Source organism: Epinephelus lanceolatus, chromosome 1 (genome assembly GCF_041903045.1).
Source record: "Epinephelus lanceolatus isolate andai-2023 chromosome 1, ASM4190304v1, whole genome shotgun sequence".
NCBI classification, from domain to species: Eukaryota; Metazoa; Chordata; class Actinopteri; order Perciformes; family Serranidae; genus Epinephelus; species Epinephelus lanceolatus.
Window position 1 is genome coordinate 53,606,485 of NC_135734.1, and position 21,267 is coordinate 53,627,751.

A 21,267-nucleotide genomic window follows, 5' to 3' on the forward strand; every position below is an offset into this window, starting at 1 on the left:
CACCCTTCTCCCTCCTCCGTCCCTCCTCCCTCCCTCCGCCCTCCTCCACCCTTCTCCCTCCTCTGTCTCTCCTCCCTCCCTCCGCCCTCCCTCCTCCTCCCTCCACCCTCCTCCACCCTCCCTCCACCCTCCCTCCTCCATCCACCCAGACAGCAGAAACACTGCTGAAAGTTCTGTTGTGTTCACGATGTGTTTATGCTGATGACTTACAAGCCGTTAAAAACATTGTTAATAAAAATCCAGACTGAAAACAGGCGACTGACAAAGTTATTGAGTTAAGAAGTTACTGAGTTACCGAGTTAACAAGTTAGTAGATTAGTTTATTTGTCCTATTAGGAAAATTTTCTTCACGCTTCCATACATCTTGAGTGCCAACCCCACAGATACAACATACATTTGCCACACACACTGACTGAGTTACTGAGTTAACAAGTTACTGAGTTATAGAGGTAATTATTCACCATCTGTTTAAATGCAGAATTTCTTCTGCTGATCAAAGACATTTTTTTTGTTTCTGTCCCATAAGGTAATATTTACAGTGTCACAGGTTTCTGGTTGGTTCTGGGTGTGTGGACATGCTGGACACATGTTGGACACACATTGGATGGAGGACTTTGAGTCTTACAAGGAAGTCACTGAAGTAACTGAACTGTTTCAGGAAACTGACACAGAATAGAAATCAATGACACCGCTGGTTAAAGCTCGAGATCATTAAGTCCTGTCAGGATGGATGGGGACAGTCGCCCCTGAAAGGCTCTTATTTGATCATCTCTGCTGACAGGAAGTAGTGAGTCTTATTGTGGAGAGTTGACCAGATAAAGGGTGTGTGTGTGTGTGTATGTCAGTCAGTCAAAGTCCAGTCCAGTCCAGACTGCAGCTGTGTGTGTGGAAAACATGGAGGAACAGAAGAAGAAGATTCTGTGTGTTGGTCTGGTGTGTCTCGACATCATCAACGTGGTCGACAAGTACCCAGAAGAAGACACTGATACCAGGTTAGCACACAGGCTGATGCTTACAGTGAAACCATTTTAGAACATGGGCTATTACTAACAGTGATACCAGGTTAGCACACAGGCTAATGTTACCACTGATACCATGTTAGAACATACTCTAATACTGACTTTGATACCAGGTTAGCACCAATGCTAATGCTAACAGTGATCCCAAATTAGCAAGCAGGCTAATGTTAACAGTGTTACCAGGTTAGAACAGGGGCTGATGCCAACACTGCTACAGGTTATCACGCAGGCTTCTGCTAATTGTGATACCAGATTAGCAAGCAGCCTAATGCTAACAGTGATACCAGGTTAGCACACAGGCTAATGCTAACAGTGAAACCATGTTAGAATATGGGCTATTACTAACAGTGATACCAGGTTAGCACATAGGCTAATGCTAACAGTGAAACCATGTTAGAATATGGGCTATTACTAACAGTGATACCAGGTTAGCACATAGGCTAATGCTACCACTGATACCACTGACATTCTCAACAGTGATGTCGGTTGATGATGTAGTAATGTTGATCAATGGTGTTGTGATGTTGATCAGTGATGTAGTAATGTGTTCACCTTCCATGTCTACAGATGTTTGTCACAACGTTGGCAGCGAGGAGGAAACGCATCAAACTCCTGCACGGTGCTGTCACTGCTGGGAGCTTCGAGCGCCTTCATGGGTTCACTCTCTGCTGGACCTGTGGCTGAGTGAGTACTGATCAATCTATAGACTCAACAACACATTCATCAATAACTGACAGACTGATCAATACAAAGAAACAATTTGGATGGATGGATGATGATAGATGATGGATGGATGGCTGGATGATGGATGGGTGGCTGGATGACAATGGATGGATGATGGATTATTTGATGATGGATGTATAAATTGATGATGGATTGATGAATGGATGGATGGATGGATGAACGAATGGATTGACGACTGGACAGATGGATGTATCAATGGATGTTTGATGGATGATGGATGGAACAGGGTCAGATTCATTGTATCCATGGAAACAACTGGAGGTCTGAAGTCTCTGATAAAATACGTTTTAATACTTCCAAACTCTACGAGTTAGTTTTCTTGTCTCCTTTGTCTCTCCTTGTTTCCTTGTCTCCTATCTCTCTTCGTGTTTCCACGTCTCCTTTCTCTCTCCTTGTCTCCTCTGTAGATGTCTAACATTCTCAGTGAGGAGGAACCTGATCAGTTTATGGTTCAGGTTACAATGAAGACATGAAACAGTTTCCTGTCTGTAGTTTTATTTTTGAGGTCAGAGGAGATGTGAAACAGTTTCCTGTCTGTAGTTTTATTTTGGAGGATTTTCAGAAGTTCCATATCGATGTGTCTTTGGTGTCTGAGCACGCTCAGTGTGTCCTTCCAGCCTCCGTGGTCATCAGCAACATCAGCACAGGAAGTCGCACCATACTGCACATGAACAGGTGATAACAAGTGTGAACAGGTGTGTGTGTGTGTGTGTCTGACTAACTGTCTCTATTTCAGGAACATCATCATCATCATTGCTGTTACAGAACAACTCGGAGCTCCTCTGGTTCCACCACTGAAGACAAAATTTTCTGTCTGTCAGTGGTTATATTTTGGAGGACAGAGTTGATATGAAGCAGTTTCCTGTATTTCTCCCTCTCTGTCCGTCAGTTTCATCATGGCAGACTTCTCTCAGCGAATGGTCGATGTCTCAGCAGTGGTTTGGCAGGTCGAAGGTCAAACCCCGTGTGCGTGTTGTGTTGTTTGTCCGTCCAGCGGATCTCGAACCGTCATTCTCTCTGACATGTAAGATGAGCTGACAACCTGCGGGCGCGGACAACGTTCATGAAATACCTCTTATCACTGTCACCTTGTTACCATAGAGACAGAAGTGTCATCACTTCTATAAATCAGGTTGATCAACGGGAGCCCTGAAATTTACCTTCAAAAATGTTCAAATTATCGGATTACATCAGGAACTATCACAGTAACACTGTAACACCAGTCACACAGTGTGAGGAACAATCACACCAGACGATCCAGGCACAGCTGCGATACGGGGTAACCTGCCAGACAGTGGAGCACAGAGACTCTGGAGAAGAAGCCGAGGTTGGTGACATGCAGTAGAGCGGAGTTTGTGACATGCAGTTGAGCCGAGTTAGCGAGATGTAGTAACAGGACATGTTACACAATGTTAGCAAAGGAGCGACAGAGAGAGAGAAGGTGCTCGGTGTATAATAGGAAGTCCCCCAGCAGATTAGGTGTATGTCAGCCTAACTAGGGGCTGGTACAGGGCAAGCCTGAGCCAGCCCTAACTATAAGCTTTATCAAAGAGGAAAGTCTTAAGTCTAGTCTTAAATGTGGAGACGGTGTCTGCCTCCCGGACCGTAACAGGAAGATGATTCCACAGGAGAGGAGCCTGATAGCTGAAGGCTCTGGCTCCTGATCTACTTTTGGAGACTTTAGGGACCACGAGTAACCCTGCGTTCTCAGAGCGCAGTGTTCTGGTGGGATAATATGGCACTATGAGCTCTCTAAGATATGATGGAGCTTGACCATTTAGAGCTTTATAAGTTAACAGTAGGATTTTAAATTCAATTCTGGATTTTACAGGGAGCCAGTGCAGCGAAGCTAAAACAGGAGAAATATGATCTCGTTTCTTAGTTCCTGTTAGTACACGTGCTGCTGCATTCTGAATTAGCTGGAGAGTTTTTAAGGACTTACTAGAGCTACCTGATAATAGAGAGTTACAGTAATCCAGCCTAGAGGTAACAAAAGCGTGGACCAATTTTTCTGCATCTTTTCGGGTCAGGATAGGCCTAATTTTCGCAATATTACGCAGATGAAAAAATGCAGTCCGTGAGGTTTGTTTTAAATGAGAATTAAAAGACAAATCTTGATCAAATATTACTCCGAGGTTTCTTACAGTAGTGCTAGAGGCCAGAGCAATGCCATCTAGAGAAACTATGTCATCAGATAAAGAGTCTCTGAGTTGTTTGGGGCCAAGAACAATAAGTTCAGTTTTGTCTGAATTTAACATCAGGAAATTGGTGCTCATCCAAGTTTTTATGTCTTTAAGGCAGTTATGAAGTTTAGTTAATTGATTACTTTCTTCTGGCTTCATCGATAAATACAACTGAGTATCATCCGCATAACAATGGAAATTTATAGAGTGATTTCTAATGATGTTACCTAAAGGAAGCATATATAGAGTAAATAGGATTGGTCCGAGCACAGAACCTTGCGGAACTCCAAAACAAACTTTAGTATGTAAGGATGATTCATTATGAATGTGAACAAACTGAAAACGATCAGATAAATAAGATTTAAACCAGCTTAGTGCAGAACCTTTTAGGCCAATTAAGTGATCCAGTCTCTGTAGCATAATTTGATGGTCAATTGTGTCAAACGCCGCACTAAGATCTAATAAAACAAGTACAGAGACAAGTCCTTTGTCTGAAGCAATCAGAAGGTCATTTGTAATTTTAACTAGTGCTGTCTCAGTGCTATGATGCACTCTAAATCCTGACTGAAATTCCTCAAATAAATTATTATCATGGAGAAAATCACAGAGCTGGTCTGCGACTACTTTCTCAAGGATCTTTGAAAGAACACTAACACCAGTCACACAGTGTGAGGAACAGAAAGGCAGCTCGTCAATAGAACCACTGAAAAGCGATAATTCAAATATTCTGTAATGTTAGAGTTTGCTGTCGTCATGATGCAGCTAAGAAAGCTTATGTTAATAAAGGTAATGTTTATGTAGATAATGCTAATGAAGCTAATGCTAATGAAGCTTATGTTAATGTAGCAAATGCTAATGAAGCTAATGTTTATGTAGCTAATGCTAATGAAGCTTACGTTTATGTAGCTAATGCTAATGAAGCTAATGTCTATGTAGCTAATGTTAATGTAGCTAATGCTAATAAAGCCAGTGTTTATGTAGCTAATGCTAATGAAGCTAATATTAAATTAGCTCATGTTAACCTAACCACGTTAAGCCTGTGCTCTAAAAGTAGCCGAGCTACTGTCTGGCTGCAGGTTTAGAGAAATGACATGACCTCATCACGAGGGCTCCAGGGTTCTTGTGAAGTGACCATAGTTGTATAATAATAACGAGATATCGGACACCAAGATGGCGCCTTTTCAGTCTAATGGTGCTGCTCATCTGGCGTATAATTCAAACGCGTTTCCTTAGACATAATGTGGCCAGCTGAATATGGTCAGTTGGCTAATAGACATTATGTTATGATGACAACACAGATTTTTAAATTGCTTTTCTCAGCTGGAGGAAAATTTTACTGAGTGAAGCAGAGATATCACGGAAACTGAGAGAGGCCACGCTCCCTCTATCTGAGCCTTCACCCATGTGGTGTAAACTCCTCCCATGTGGTACTGCAGGCAGATTAAACAAACATACAGAGGTGTTTTGTGAACGCTGTTTGACCTGCCTGAAGGAAGCATGAACACCCAATCCTGGTCCTGATCCTGGTCCTGATCCTGGTGTAATGACCACTGCAGAGAGAATACTTGAATGGATCCACCCATCACAGAGACGATCAGCTGAGCTCTGCTCTGTCAATAAACAGGATGAAAACGAAAAATTAAGTTTACATCATCACTTCCAACATTTAAAGGAACAGTTTAATGTAAGGATGCACTTAGCTTAGCTTAGCATAAAGACTTGCGAGAGGAAGAAGCAGCTAGCCTGGTCCAACTCACAGTGGACTGTCTCACAGTGGACCTGTCTCACAGTGGACCTGTCTCACAGTGGACCTGTCTCACAGTGGACTATCTTACAGTGGACATGTTTCACAGTGGACCTGTCTCACAGTGGACTGTCTCACAGTGGACCTGTCTCACAGTGGACTATCAAACAATGGACCTGTCTCACAGTGGACTATCTCACAGTGGACTGTCTCACAGTGGACCTGTCTCACAGTGGACTATCTTATAGTGGACATGTTTCACAGAGGACTGTCTCACAGTGGACCTGTCTCACAGTGGACTATCTTACAGTGGACATGTTTCACAGTGGACTGTCTCACAGTGGACCTGTCTCACAGTGGACTGTCTCACAGTGAACTATCTTACAGTGGACATGTTTCACAGTGGACTGTCTCACAGTGGACTGTCTTACAGTGGACATGTTTTACAGTGGACTGTCTCACAGTGGACCTGTCTCACAGTGGACTATCTTACAGTGGACCTGTCTCACAGTGGACTGTCTTACAGTGGACATGTTTCACAGTGGACTGTCTCACAGTGGACGTGGCTCACAGTGGACTATCTTACAGTGGACATGTTTCACAGTGGACTGTCTCACAGTGGACCTGTCTCACAGTGGACTATCTTACAGTGGACATGTTTCACAGTGGACTGTCTCACAGTGGACTATCTTATAGTGGACATGTTTCACAGTGGACTGTCTCACAGTGGACCTGTCTCACAGTGGACTATCTTACAGTGGACATGTTTCACAGTGGACTGTCTCACAGTGGACTGTCTCACAGTGGACCTGTCTCACAGTGGACTATCTTACAGTGGACATGTTTCACAGTGGACTGTCTCACAGTGGACCTGTCTCACAGTGGACTGTCTCACAGTGAACTATCTTACAGTGGACATGTTTCACAGTGGACTGTCTCACAGTGGACTGTCTTACAGTGGACATGTTTTACAGTGGACTGTCTCACAGTGGACCTGTCTCACAGTGGACTATCTTACAGTGGACCTGTCTCACAGTGGACTGTCTTACAGTGGACATGTTTCACAGTGGACTGTCTCACAGTGGACGTGGCTCACAGTGGATTATCTTACAGTGGACATGTTTCACAGTGGACTGTCTCACAGTGGACCTGTCTCACAGTGGACCTGTCTCACAGTGGACTATCTTACAGTGGACATGTTTCACAGTGGACTGTCTCACAGTGGACTATCTTATAGTGGACATGTTTCACAGTGGACTGTCTCACAGTGGACCTGTCTCACAGTGGACTATCTTACAGTGGACATGTTTCACAGTGGACTGTCTCACAGTGGACTGTCTCACAGTGGACCTGTCTCACAGTGGACTATCTTACAGTGGACATGTTTCACAGTGGACTGTCTCACAGTGGACCTGTCTCACAATGGAGCTGTCTCACAGTGGACATGTTTCACAGTGGACTGTCTCACAGTGGACCTGTCTCACAGTCGACTTACAGAAATTAAACTGTTTCCCATCAGACAAGAAAATGTGAGACTGTTCCTTTAAATGTGCGAGCAGAGCTGATTCACTTCATGATGACATCATGACCTCACGATGACATCATGACCTCATTGAGTCCCTGCAGTGGTTTTAATTCATTAATTGATTGTCAGTAATTAATGTAATATCTGTGATGAAACGTTCAGTAATTAAATTGATGTTAATCCGCATCTGTGACGAGGACAAGTCTGTAATGGGTCTGTAATGGGTCTGTGACAAGGCTTTTCCCAAAGTTACAAAATCAAATGTAATGGATATTCTTCAGTCGCATTAAAGACAAAATAAAATAAAGGTTTTTGGACATAATTTGATAAACGACTTCAGATGATGGAACTTCGGCGACTCATTGCAGACTGAATGCTATGACTGTCAGACGTCGGCTCGGTGTCAAAGTTCAGTCTAATCAATCAGTGATCAACAAACTCCTCAGAGGAGAAACAAAGGCTGAGGATGATGATGATGATGATGACACTGTGTCTATCACATTGAGTCATACAGGAATATCAGCCGGATTTAAAGGGTCATTCCATGATTTTACAGACAACCGTTTACTGGTCCTGGTTGGTCCTCAGCCTTATGATGTCACAGTGACATCATCAGGCTTCTTGATAGACATGAAAGACTTCAATCCACCTCATTCCTGAGGACATGACTGTAGAAATGATTCTGGGCGCAGCCTCCTGTGAGTTAGAGGAAGTAGCAGTGAGCTAGTTAGTCCCATAGACTGTCTGTCCTCGTGGCTACTCTTGGTGGCTAACTGCCAACACTGGTTCTTTTCCAAAGTCATTTGCCTTCAGTTTTGCAAATATTGATTTATTTTTTAAACAAATATTTAACTAATGTTAACTCAGCATTTTCTGAAATGTCTCTGTGGAGCTCTGGTACCTGTTGCACTGTCCGTGTCTGTAACGACTAACAACTAGTCTGAGCTACATTTTTGTCTTCAGCAACATGTTGAACATGTGACCAGAACAAAAAGGCATTGTTCCTGTTGCCATGGGTTATGAGAAATAAAACCACAAGCGTTTAAATCAGAATTATCAGAAGAGAATGACGTGTAGACTGACAGGTATGTCACTCAGCATCATTAAATGATATCCCTGTCTTTCCCCGTCTGACTTCAGGCTCAACCTACATTAGAAAATAAACTGTGGAATATGTATTTAGTCATCAGGGCTGAGAATGTGTCACTGATTTACTGTACTGCCTTTATATCATATAAACACGTGAATTTACTGCTACTTTATATTACTATGACTGAATCATGTTTGACTCAGAACAGTTTTTAATAAATCAGAAGTTATAAAAACGTGTAAACTGCGTGGTTAACACAGACGAGTGGAGGATTAGCTGGAAACATCACATTTATTCATTTTACATGGAGCTACAGTTAATACTGAATTATGTCTTAGTGTCGGAAATCATAAATCATCTTTAGGAGGAGCAGATGTTTCCTTAAAGTTAACAGTATGTTAACGGAGCATGGCGAGCTAACTGTTAGCATGCTAACTGTTATTCACTCACTGTTAATCGCAGTGAGTGATAAGGTCACTGCCTGTGTTGATTCATGATGAACAGAAAGTCTGACCTCACTTCCTGTCTGTCAGGAACCTTCCTGATGTCACTGCGGAGGATTTCTCCAAAGTCGACCTTCATCAGTTCAAGTGGATCCACTGGGAGGTGAGCAGAGCCGCCGGTCCAAGAAACTGAGACGGCCAGACTTACTGGACCAGTACTCATAACAGGACTAACAGGACTGACCCAGACTAACAGGACTGACCTGGACTAACAGGAGTAACAGGACTGACCCAGACTAATAGAACTGACCCAGACTAACATGACTGCCCTGGACTAACAGGACTAACCCAGACTAACAGGATTGACCTGGACTAACAGGAGTAACAGGACTGACCCGGACTAACATGACTGCCCTGGACTAACAGGACTGACCCAGACTAACAGGACTGACCTGGACTAACAGGAGTAACAGGACTGACCCGGACTAATAGAACTGACCCAGACTAACATGACTGCCCTGGACTAACAGGACTGACCCAGACTAACATGACTGCCCTGGACTAACAGGACTGACCCAGACTAACAGGACTGACCTGGACTAACAGGAGTAACAGGACTGACCCGGACTAATAGAACTGACCCAGACTAACATGACTGCCCTGGACTAACAGGACTGACCCAGACTAACATGACTGCCCTGGACTAACAGGACTGACCCAGACTAACAGGACTGACCTGGACTAACAGGAGTAACAGGACTGACCCGGACTAATAGAACTGACCCAGACTAACATGACTGCCCTGGACTAACAGGACTAACCCAGACTAACAGGATTGACCTGGACTAACAGGAGTAACAGGACTGACCCGGACTAACATGACTGCCCTGGACTAACAGGACTGACCCAGACTAACAGGACTGACCTGGACTAACAGGAGTAACAGGACTGACCCGGACTAATAGAACTGACCCAGACTAACATGACTGCCCTGGACTAACAGGACTGACCCAGACTAACATGACTGCCCTGGACTAACAGGACTGACCCAGACTAACAGGACTGACCTGGACTAACAGGAGTAACAGGACTGACCCGGACTAATAGAACTGACCCAGACTAACATGACTGCCCTGGACTAACAGGACTGACCCAGACTAACATGACTGCCCTGGACTAACAGGACTGACCCAGACTAACAGGACTGACCTGGACTAACAGGAGTAACAGGACTGACCCGGACTAATAGAACTGACCCAGACTAACATGACTGCCCTGGACTAACAGGACTGACCCAGACTTCCGGCGGTGCGAGGTACAGAATGGCAGCACAATGCTGAGCTCTCACATTGGCCAGGTAGAATCCCCATAATTCAAGTGCTGTAGCACTCAAAACTAGTCTCAAGTCGAAGGGAGAATGGACGGGGATGAACAAAGAAAAACGAGGTCGATGGTTAAGAGTGCCACGGAGAGGGAAATTAAGAAAAAGGAAGCTGCCGCTAACGCTAGCGTAGCCTCCTGCCTCGAGAAACATGGCGACTTCGAAGAAGAAGGCGACACACCAGCTACACTCAGCTCTATCCATAAGGTGATGGGCGAAGTCATGGCCGAGGGGATGCGTGATTTGAAGTCGGATATGAGAAAAGAATTATCCGAATTTTGAGCTAGCTTTTCTCAGGATATGAAAGCACAACTAGATGAACTCACTTCTGAAATTAATCAGAAACTTCAAGACGCGACCGGCTAAATTGAGGAGGCTACTCGGCGCTTGGAGGTGGTTGAGTGAAGCATGGCAGGATCAGAAAAGTGGGATATCGGCATTAAAGATACTTTAATTCACGGGCCTCGAAGGACGTTCTTGGCGCAATAACGTCCGCATATACGGTATCCCAGAAAACACGGAGGGCACTTCTATGAACTGCTTTATCAAGGATTTAATTATGAGAGAACTTGGAGATAACCTGGGTCTTTCTCTGGGGAAAGAACTAGGAATTGAAAGGGCCCACTGAGCACTGGCCCCCAAGCCACCAACTGGTGTGTCACCACCCTCAATTGTGGTGCGATTCCTGCAGTTTACGACTAAAGAAAAAGTTTTACAGGCTGCCTGGAAGAAGACGATGTACGTGCAGGAAAAGAGGGTGTATTTTGATCACGACTACGCCGAGCGGGTGCAGCAGAAAAGTAAGGGGTACGCTCCGATCAAGCGAGTGCTTAAGGAAAACAAAATCCGGTTCCAAACCCCGCTCACCAAGATGCAAGTACACCTTGACTCTGGTGCAGTCACCTACAACAACGCCACAGAAGCAGCAGAGGATTTGTCCAAGCGAGGCTTTTTGGTAGGATGCATCCGCGGAAGCAAGGCAGAGGGCATCACGGAGGAAATTCTTACTAAGCTTCTTCCATGGAATATAGCTGGAGAGCGCCGGACGGGCGGTAAACACAACTTTCAAGAGGCTGTACGAGAGAAACTTAAGGGATTTCGGAGGGAGAACCGAGACAATAAGGCAGGGGAGGTATGACTGTATTTTAAATAATCCCCCCGGCACCCGGCCACAGGTTTAATTGTAAGCGGAGTCGTCAAATAACAGTGACTTTTGTGTAAAGGAGGCCAGGGATATATTTCACGAACATTTCTCCATGTGTGTTGGTGAGTAAAAACTGATGGTGGACATTAAGATACAAAAATGACCTCTGTAAATCCTTGTTGTATACACTAAGGCCGATGTAGGACAAGCAAACTACTGCGCAACATTTTGGGGGTCTGTTTAGCAACTCCTTGCTCTATTTGTTTATTTTCTATTTTTTACCATCTGAGTCTGTTGATGAGGGGCCCCACCTTGTGGCCAACTCCCCTCACTGTAGCTAGAGGAAACAATAAGCCCTCTTGTTTGGAAGCCCTATTCGTTTTGTATTTCAATATTATTTTGTACGATAGTTATTACTGTGTGTTAGTTCTTATTTACCCATGTTGTTCTTTGAGGTCTGAACTTTGGTTGTTAAGGGTACAGGAAAAAATGTTTGAGAAAGAGAAATGTCTTTTCAATATCATAATATTATATCCCTAAATGTAAATGGACTGAACAGTCCCATTAAAAGGAGCAAAATGATAGCAAAGTTGAAAAGGGAGAAAATTAATATAGCATTCTGGCGAGAAACTCTGCTGTACTGAACATGAGAAACTTAGAAAATATGGCTTCCATAACACCTTTTTTTCCTCACATAAATCAGGAAAGAAAAGGGGAGTCGCAATACTTATTTCAAACTCCACTAGTTTTGAATTTGTTTCTGAAATAAAAGACAAAGATGGCAGATATATTTTAGTCAGGGGTAAACTTGACCATAAGGAAGTTACTTTATTAAACATTTATGCTCCCCCTGGAAGTGGTAAACCCTTTTTTAAGAAAATATTTGATTTAATTGCAACTGAAACGTATGGCACCCTTATTTGTGCTGGCGATCTAAATATATTATTGAATCCTAGGTTAGACACAACCAGTACAACAAGAAATAAGAGCTCTGTTGAGAAACAGGTGAACAGTATGCTGCAAAGTCTGGGTTTAATTGATGTATGGCGGGATTTAAATAGATTTGATTCTGATTATACATTCTATTCAGCCCGTCATGACACTCATTCGAGAAGCAATTACTTTCTCATGTTCAACACTGATCGGCACAGGATTAGGGACTGTAGAATAGGTCAGAGAGACCTCTCAGATCATTCTGGACTGTATTTAAAAATTCACCTCCACTGTGCCCCAAGGAAAACTCTATAGAGGCTTAACACAGGTATGCTAAATGGTGCAGCATTTAAAGCTACAATGACAGGGGAATTGAAGGACTTTTACTATCCCACTTACTGTGGGATACAGCCAGAGCTTTCCTCAGAGGGAAAATAATAGCTTATTCAGCTCTCTTAAAAAAGTTAAAAGCGAAAAAACTGTCTGATCTGGAAGTTAAACTCAGGGACTTAGAACGGCTCCATGGCTCTACTAAAGACCCATCTGCCCTTTTACAAATGAGGTCTATTTAACAGGAAATAGATAAAATTTGCAGCGAAGAGGTTGAAAAGAAAATCAGATTTATGAGACAATGGTACTATGAAGCTGGCCCAAAAGGCAAAATTAGTAGCATGGAGGCTCCGCAAGCAACAAGCGGAAAAGTCAATTTATAAATTAAGGGATCCCATAACAAATAAATTATTGACTAAACTAGAGGAAATCCAGAAATCATTTGAAACATACTACAAATCACTATATACCCAACCGGAGAAAGCTAGCGAACAAAAAATTTCAGTTTTTGAATTCATTAGACCTTCCCTCTCTAGGTAAGGAGCACAACGATAAACTCACTTCAGAAATCTCAAGTGAGGAAATTGACAAGGCAATTTCTGCACTTAAGGCGGGTAAATCACCAGGTACTGACGGATATCCGCCAGAATGGTACAAACTGATGAGGGAATCACTGCTCCCATTACTTAAAACCTGTTTCAACCATATTATGTCAAAAGGGACCCTCCCCCCGTCTTGGAGGGAGGCCTATATATCAGTAATACCAAAGGAGGGCAAAGACAAGCTGGACTGTAAATCATATAGGCCGATTAATGTTTTGAACACTGACTATAAACTGTATGCCTCAATTTTGACTAGGAGGATGGAAGAACTGATGCCACTTTTGATAGACAAGGACCAAACGGGATTCATAAAAAACAGGCAAACTCATGACAATATACGGCCCTTCATATTATTATTATTATTACATAAATATAAGAAAAGATAGTGCTGTCCTTCTCAGCTTAGATGCTGAGAAGGCCTTTGATTCTGTTGGTTGGGACTTCCTGTACCAAGTAATGGACAGATTTGGGTTTAGTAAAACATTTATAAAATGTATAATGTATAAAATGTACATGTATAAAAACATTATATTCATCCCCAACTGCCAGGATTAAAATTAATGGCAGTGTTTCTGATTCTATAGTCTTGCAAAGAGGATGTAGACAGGGCTGCCCCATTAGTCGGACCCTGTTTAATCTCTTTATTGAACCTTTGGCTCAAGCCATTAGACAGGAAATTGGTCTGGAGGGTATAACTATAGGGGGTTTAGAATACAAAGCCTGTCTGTACGCAGATGATTTATTGGTGACTGTACATAATCCAGGTTTAGGGTACCTTTGTTGATGAATATTTTAAAGATGTACGGAAGTTACTCTGGTTATACACTCAATATTCACAAAACGCAGGCCCTGACATTCAATTACACCCCTACTTCCGAATTGGTGAATAAGTACAATTTTAAGTGGCATTCACCATGTATCCAATACCTTGGGGTTTACCTGCCAAAAGATTTGTCCTCCTTGTACACAGTAAATTATAATTGGATTAATAAAAAGATATATAATGACATGGACAGGTGGGCCTTGCTCCCCCTTGACATAGGTGGCAGAGTAAGATCGATTAAGATGAATGTTCTTCCCAGGCTACTGTACTTATTCACAGCTCTGCCAGTAGAGGTCCCCAGCAAACAGTTTAGAGAATGGGATAAACATATCTCCAGGTTTATATGGAATCAAAAGAGACCCCGGGTTAAATACTCAACACTTCAGCTGCCGAGAGAGGGGGGAGGCTTGGCACTTCCTTGCTTGAAGGATTATTATTTATCAGCCCAGCTCAGACCCCTGGTGCTCTAGTGTAATTCATCTTATGAGGCCAAGTGGAAAGATATTGACTTTTCTTTGGGGGACACACCAATACAGTCAGTTCTAGGTTGTCTTGATAGGGTAAAGGAAATATTCGAATTCAAGAACCACTGTGTGAGTTTTACCATTAAGAAGTGGTTAGAGGTTGTTAAGAAATTCCAGCTCCACAAACAGGTAAAAATACTTAGTTGGCCAGCTTACAATCCCCACTTTGCACCAGCTACCCTTGATCATGGATACAAACGATGGACCCAGATTGGTATCACCGCCCTCTGTAAAATTATATCAAAAGGGGAACTTGACAGTTTCCAGCACCTGAGTCAGTTGTTTAATCTTGAGAGACAGGATTTTTACAGGTATTTACAGGTACGCAATTTTTTCACGAAGGAGATCAGAGGTCTTAACCCTGAAAATTTTTCAAAAATTATTCAGATTTTTATTGATGCATATAAGTGTGAAAATATTAGAGGGGTTACAGGCAAATTGTATAAAGCTATTACTTCTATGAACAAAAATTCTACAGACTATGTATGACAGCGCTGGGAAAAGGACCTAGGGATGGAAATAACTGGTGGAGGAGTGGACACATGCGTGGGAAACTCAATGCTCATCCACTAATTCATTGACACGGAGAGATTTTGGATGGAAGAGTTTGATACGCTTTTTTATAACACCAAAGCAGAAATCCAAGTGGACTGGGACACAACTCCCCTGTTGGAGGGAGTGCGGATCAACGCAAGCGGACCATGCCCATGTATTTTGGTTGTGTCCACGGATTAGACCTTTTTGGGAAAAGACAGAACGTTTACTGTCTAATGGGATTGTTACCTGAGGGAAAACGACATTGATTAGGGATTTTTTCTTTTAATTTTTATTATTCTATTATTTTATTTGTTGTGGGACTAAACTGTGAAATTTCTCTACAATAACCTGTACCTGTTTCTGAGGTACTTAGATTTGCCAAGACCTCATGTTCTGTTCTCTGTCTTTTGTTGTTGCTTTTTTCTACTGTACTTGAAATCCTGAAAAAAATAAAGTTTAAAAAAAACAAACAAACAGGACTGACCCAGACTAACATGACTGCCCCGGACTAACAGGACTAAGCCGGACTAACAGGACTAACAGGACTGAACCACATTAACAGGACTGACCTGGACTAACAGGACTGCCTCGGACTAACAGGACTGACCTGGACTAACAGGACTAACAGGACTGAACCACATTAACAGGACTGAACCAGACTTAACTGACGGAACACTCATAACTGTTTTTACCACGAGATGACAACACGACCCTACACAGAACATCTTCAGGTGTTCTCTAGTCTTCAGGTGTTCTCTAGTCTTCAAGTGTTCTCTAGTCTTCAGGTGTTCTCTAGTCTTCAAGTGTTCTCTAGTCTTCAGGTGTTCTCTAGTCCTCAGGTGTCAGTTGGGTTTTCCTGCAGGGCCGAAATGCCGAGGAGCAGGTGAAGATGATCCAGCAGGTGGTGACGTACAACAGCACGTTGCCACAGCAACAGAGAATCACCATCTCTGTGGAGATAGAGAAGACCAGAGAGCCACTGTATCAGCTGTTTCCTCATGGTGACGTGGTACGTCACCTGTTACGTTCACCTGTCTTCAACATACATGACACAAGTCTGTTACAGTCTGTCAGGTGTTCTCTAGTACTCAGGTGTTCTCTAGTACTCAGGTGTTCTCTCGTCTTCAGTTGTTTTCTAGTCTTTAGTCCTCAGGTGTTTTCTAGTCCTCAGGTGTTCTCTAGTCCTCAGGGTTTCTCTAGTACTCAGGTATTTTCTAGTCTTTAGGTGTTCTCAAGTCTTCAAGTATTCTTTAGTCCTCAGGTGTTCTCTAGTCCTTGGTTGTTCTCTTGTCTTCAGGTGTGCTAGTCCATAGGTTTTCTTTAGTCTTCAGGTGTTCTCTAGTCCTCAGGAATTTTCTAGTCCTCTGTTGTTCTCTCGTCTTCAGGTGTTCTCTAGTCCTAATGTTTTTTCTAGTCCTCAGGTGTTTTCTAGTCCTCGGTTGTTCTCTCGTCTACAGGTGTTTTCTGGTCCTCAGGTGTTTTCTAGACCTCAGGTGCTCTCTAGCCCTCAGGTGTTCTCTAGTCTTCAAGTATTCTTTAGTCCTCAGGTGTTTTCTAGTCCTCGGTTGTTCTCTCGTCTTCAGGTGTTCTATAATCCTCAGGTGTTTTCTAGTTCTCGGTTCTCTCGTCTTCAGGTGTTCTCTCGTCATCAGATGTTTTCTAGTCCTCAGGTGTTTTCTAGTCCTCAGGTGCTCTCTAGCCCTCAGGTGTTCTGTAGTCCTCAGGTATTTTCTAGTCTTTAAATATTCTTTAGTCCTCGGGTGTTTTCTAGTCCTGGGTTCTCTCGTCTTCAGTTGTTTTCTAGTCCTCAGGCGCTCTCTAGCCCTCAGGTGTTCTATAGTCCTCAGGTGTTCTCTAGTCTTCAGGTGTTCTCTAGTCCTCAGATATTTACTAGTCTTCAGGTGTTCTCAAGTCTTAAAGTATTTTTTAGTCCTCAGGTGTTTTCTAGTTCTTTGTTGTTCTCTTGTCTTCAGGTGTTCTCTAGTCCTCAGGTGTTTTGTAGTCCTTAGGTGTTCTCTCGTCTTCAGGTGTTCTCTCATCCTCAGGTGTTCTCTAGTTATCAGGTGTTCTGTAGTCCTCAGGTGTTCTCTAGCTCTCAGGTCTTGTTGTCTTCAAATGTGCAAGTCCTCAGGTGTCCATGTCTCCTCAGGTGTCCTTGTCTCCTCGTGTTCTCTAGTCCTCAGGTGTCCTTGTCTCCTCAGCTGTTCTCTAGTCCTCAGGTGTCCTTGTCTCCTCAGGTGTTCTCTAGTCCTCAGGTGTCCTTGTCTCCTCAGGTGTTTGTCAGTAAGGACGTGGCTCGTCACTTTGGTTTCCAGACAGCTGACTCTGCTCTGAGAGGACTCTACAGTCGAGTCAGACCGGGGTGAGTGGACGTCAAAGGTCAACAGTTAGGACAGATGAGGAGGCAAACATATCTGTCTCTCTCTCTGACCTGTCTGTCTCTGACCTGTCTCTTTGTCTGTCCTGTCTGTGACTGACCTGCCTCTGTCTCTGTCTCTGTTCTGTCTGTCCCTCAGGGCTGTTCTGATTTGTGCCTGGGCAGAAAAAGGAGCGGATGCTTTGTGTCCTGACGGTTCAGTCGTTCATTCAGATGCTTTTCCTCCTGAATCTCTGGTGGACACTCTGGGAGCCGGGGACACGTTCAACTCTGCTGTCATCTACACACTGTCCAACGGTGAGACATCACACTGTCCTGCAGTGAGACATTACTGTCCTGCAGTGAGACATCATACTATCCAACAGTGAGACATCACATTGTCCAACAGTGGGACATTACACTGTCCAACAGCGAGACATAATACTGTCCTGCAGTGAGACATCACATTGTCCAACAGTGAGACATCACACTGTCCTGCAGTGAGTCATTACACTGTCCAGCAGTGGGACATCACACTGTCCAACATTGAGACTTTACACTGTCTTGCAGGGAGACATCACACTGTCCAACAGTGAGATATTACACTGTCCTGCAGTGAGACATCACACTGTCCAACAGTGAGACATCACATTCTCCAACAGTGGGACATTACACTGTCCAAAAGTGAGACATAACACTGTCCAACATTGAGATATCACACTGTCCTGCAGTGAGACATCACACTGTCCACCAACAGTGAGATATCACACTGTCCAGCAGTGGGACATTACACTGTCCTGCAGTGAGACATCACACTGTCCTGCAGTGAGACATCACACTGTCCTGCAGTGAGATATCACACTGTCCTGCAGTGAGACATTACATTGTCCAACATTGAGACATCACACTGTCCAACATTGAGATATCACACTGTCCTGCAGTGAGACATTACATTGTCTAACATTGAGACATCACACTGTCCAACATTGAGATATCACACTGTCCTGCAGTGAGACATCACACTTTCCAACAGTGAGACATCACACTGTCCAACAGTGACAACATTGAGACATCACACTGTCCAACATTGAGATATCACACTGTCCTGCAGTGAGACATCACACTGTCCAACAGTGAGACATCACACTGTCCAACAGTGACAACATTGAGACATCACACTGTCCAACATTGAGATATCACACTGTCCTGCAGTGAGACATCACACTGTCCTGCAGTGAGACATCACACTGTCCAACAGTGAGACATCACACTGTCCAACAGTGACAACAGTGAGACATTACATTGTCCAACAGTGGGACATTACACTGTCCTGCAGTGAGACATTACACTGTCCAATATTGAGACATCACACTGTCCAGCAGTAAGACATTACACTGTCCAACAGTGAGACATCACACTGTCCAACAGTGAGACATCACACTGTCCTGTGAGTTTCTAGGCATGACTTTCATTTTGAAGGAAACTTCCTCCCAGGTTCTGAGCTGTGAGAGTCTCTGAGGTCTTCATCACTCCTCCTCCTCTTCCTCAGTCTTCACTGCTCTGAGATCAGTCCTCAGGTGTCCTTGTGTCTTCAGGTGTCCCTATCTCCTCAGGTGTGACTTTCTGTCTCCTCAGGTTTCCTTGTCTCCTTAGTTTTCCTTGTGTTTTCAGGTGCCCTTGTGTCTTTAGGTGTCCCTGTCTCCTTAGGTGTGACTTTCTGTCTTCTCAGGTTTGACGTCCTGTCTCCTCAGGTGGGACTTCCTGTCTGTGTGTACATGCATAAATGAATGAGTGATGTTTCCTGTCCTCAGGTGGGACCGTTCAGGACGCTCTGACCTTTGGCTGCAGAGTTGCTGGTAGGAAGTGTGGTTTCCATGGTTATGACGGCATTGCTGCAGAGTTCTGCTCCTGACATGGATCGGAGAACTGAGGTTACAGTGAGAGGTTATTCCCACTGTAAGAAACGAGGAGATAAAAACACTGAAATGAAAATAAAGTGCTGATTTTGATCAGAGATCAAACTAAAAAGTGAAGCTTCATAAAAACTGTGACGTCAACAAATGTTTACAACCTGAAATTAACTGTTTTTTAGTTTATAATTAACTGATGTATAACGATTAATAAACATGATTGATAACCGATAGATTGATAATCAATTGTCAGCCGCTGATGATAATCCGACGGTTCAGTTTTAATGTACTGAGATTAAATGAAGTCACTTTTTTTTTTTAAAAAAGGAGTTTGTTCCTGACTTTTTTGCCTGATGAAAATAAAGTTTGTTTCACTGATTAATAAACAACTGTTTACCAATTTGTACTTAATTGTGCAGCCGGTGAAATAAGTCTCTGGTGACTGCATGGCGGACTGTCGTTTCACAGGCACAGCCGACTCTGCCTTCTGATCTGATAGTATGTTGCTCCATTGTTTCCTGCTCTCCATGGATGTTTCCAGTAGCTTTTTAACAAGCTCTCAGACCTGCAAGACAAAAGGTATATTTTAGGGCCCAACTCCTAATTAGAAAACTAACTTTACACATAGGCTACGTTAAGCGTCACAATTTGTGACGAAGTGAGTTTCAGTCTCTACTTCACAGTGGACACAAATTCTTGTTGTTCTTTCTTGCCACTCTCTTCTATGGCAACCAGTTTCAAGTTTATGCTCACTGAGTCTATATTTTGTAAGAGTTTGTCTTTTTGGGGGGGGGGGGTTTATTTGGGTTAAATATTGGGCCAATTGAAATTCTCTGTCCAGTAAATTATAACATTCTAGTTTATTGATTGTTTGAGTTTCTGTTTTCCACTGTTTGCAATATTTTTGTTTATTTGTCGATTTGTTTTATTTGTGAGTATGGAATTATTTTTGTAGCGTCATTATGACTTGTCAATCTGATTTCCTCATTTGTCCCGTTCCAGGTATTATTTTCTGGATTCAGAGAGCCCTGCTGCTCCAAGTATGCTCTGTGCTGGTATGAGTCTAAATCAGACTCTGTCAAGTGGTTCCAAAATTTGATAGTTCTCTTTTTAATTTTAATTACAGTAAGAGGGGGAACTGGCCCAGCTCTACTCTGCAGCCGTGGTTTGGGCAGTTTCTGTGGACTCTCAGTATATTTTTCTAGTATATTCTCTCTCTCTCTCTCTCTCTCTCTCTCTCTGTGTCTCTCTCTCTCTCTCTCTCTCTCTCTGTCTGATTGTGTCATACGGATTACTGTTAATTTATTATGTTGATCTGTTCTGTACGACATCTATTGCATGTCTGTCCGTCCTGGAAGAGGGATCCCTCCTCAGTTGTTCTTCCTGAGGTTTCTACTGTTTTTTTCCCCATTAAAGGGTTTTTTTTGGGGAGTTTTTCCTGATCAGCTGTGAGGGTCGTAAGGACAGAGGGATGTCGTATGCTGTAAAGCCCTGTGAGGCAAATTGTGATTTGTGATATTGGGCTTTATAAATAAAATTGAATTGAATTGAAATAAAAAAGCATCTGTCTGATTGTCATAAAACCTATTGGTAACCTTTTATGCAGGTGTCCTGAACTGTCAAAGGTCTTAATTCTACCCAGCTCTCAAGTTTTAAATGTCCATGCTGGCCTGAACCCCAGTACTGCCGCTTGTGGCTATATTCTGATCATATTTTTTCATTATTGAGGTTTACAAGCCATTGTTGCAAAAAAAAAATAAAAATTTTTTTAGTAATTTTTTGTTGATGTTGCCAAGCGGCAACACCGTACGATAGTGGAAATTAATGAAAACAAGAGAGTTTTGTTTATAATTGTAAAAGCCTTTATTTAAAAACTCAGGTTATAGTCTCAACAGTCCCCAGTTAAAAATGTATCTCATCTGAAAGTTGAAACCATTTAAAAAGATATTTTTCATCATTTCATTCAAATTTTTGTGCTA

At 43.0% G+C, this 21,267-nt stretch overlaps 1 protein-coding gene across 4 annotated transcripts; it reads left to right on the forward strand.

The window, feature by feature from the left end:
- The first annotated feature begins 78 nt into the window (after window positions 1-78).
- Window positions 79-19,677, forward strand: khk (ketohexokinase). Of its 4 annotated transcripts, XM_033625625.2 has the most exons (9): window positions 79-992; window positions 1,587-1,703; window positions 2,304-2,438; window positions 2,653-2,787; window positions 8,839-8,911; window positions 15,885-16,031; window positions 17,296-17,384; window positions 17,539-17,696; window positions 19,190-19,677. In XM_033625625.2, exons 1-9 carry the CDS (start codon window positions 895-897, stop codon window positions 19,288-19,290), a joined length of 1,053 nt encoding a protein of 350 aa, XP_033481516.1. In that variant the 5' UTR covers window positions 79-894; the 3' UTR covers window positions 19,291-19,677. The 4 variants fall into 4 exon arrangements, with proteins under 4 accessions (XP_033481516.1, XP_033481517.1, XP_033481518.1 ...); XM_033625626.2 differs by lacking the exon at window positions 2,653-2,787; XM_033625627.2 differs by lacking the exon at window positions 2,304-2,438.
- Window positions 19,678-21,267: the final 1,590 nt, after the last annotated feature.

Excerpts from the sequence above, each read along its gene's own strand:
- khk (XM_033625625.2), top strand. The coding sequence starts at position 895 with ATGGAGGAACAGAAGAAGAAGATTCTGTGTGTTGGTCTGGTGTGTCTC. Across the intron at positions 993-1,586 it reads GAAGAAGACACTGATACCAG|ATGTTTGTCACAACGTTGGC; the intron begins GTTAGCACACAG and ends CCATGTCTACAG. Across the intron at positions 17,697-19,189 it reads CATCTACACACTGTCCAACG|GTGGGACCGTTCAGGACGCT; the intron begins GTGAGACATCAC and ends TCCTGTCCTCAG.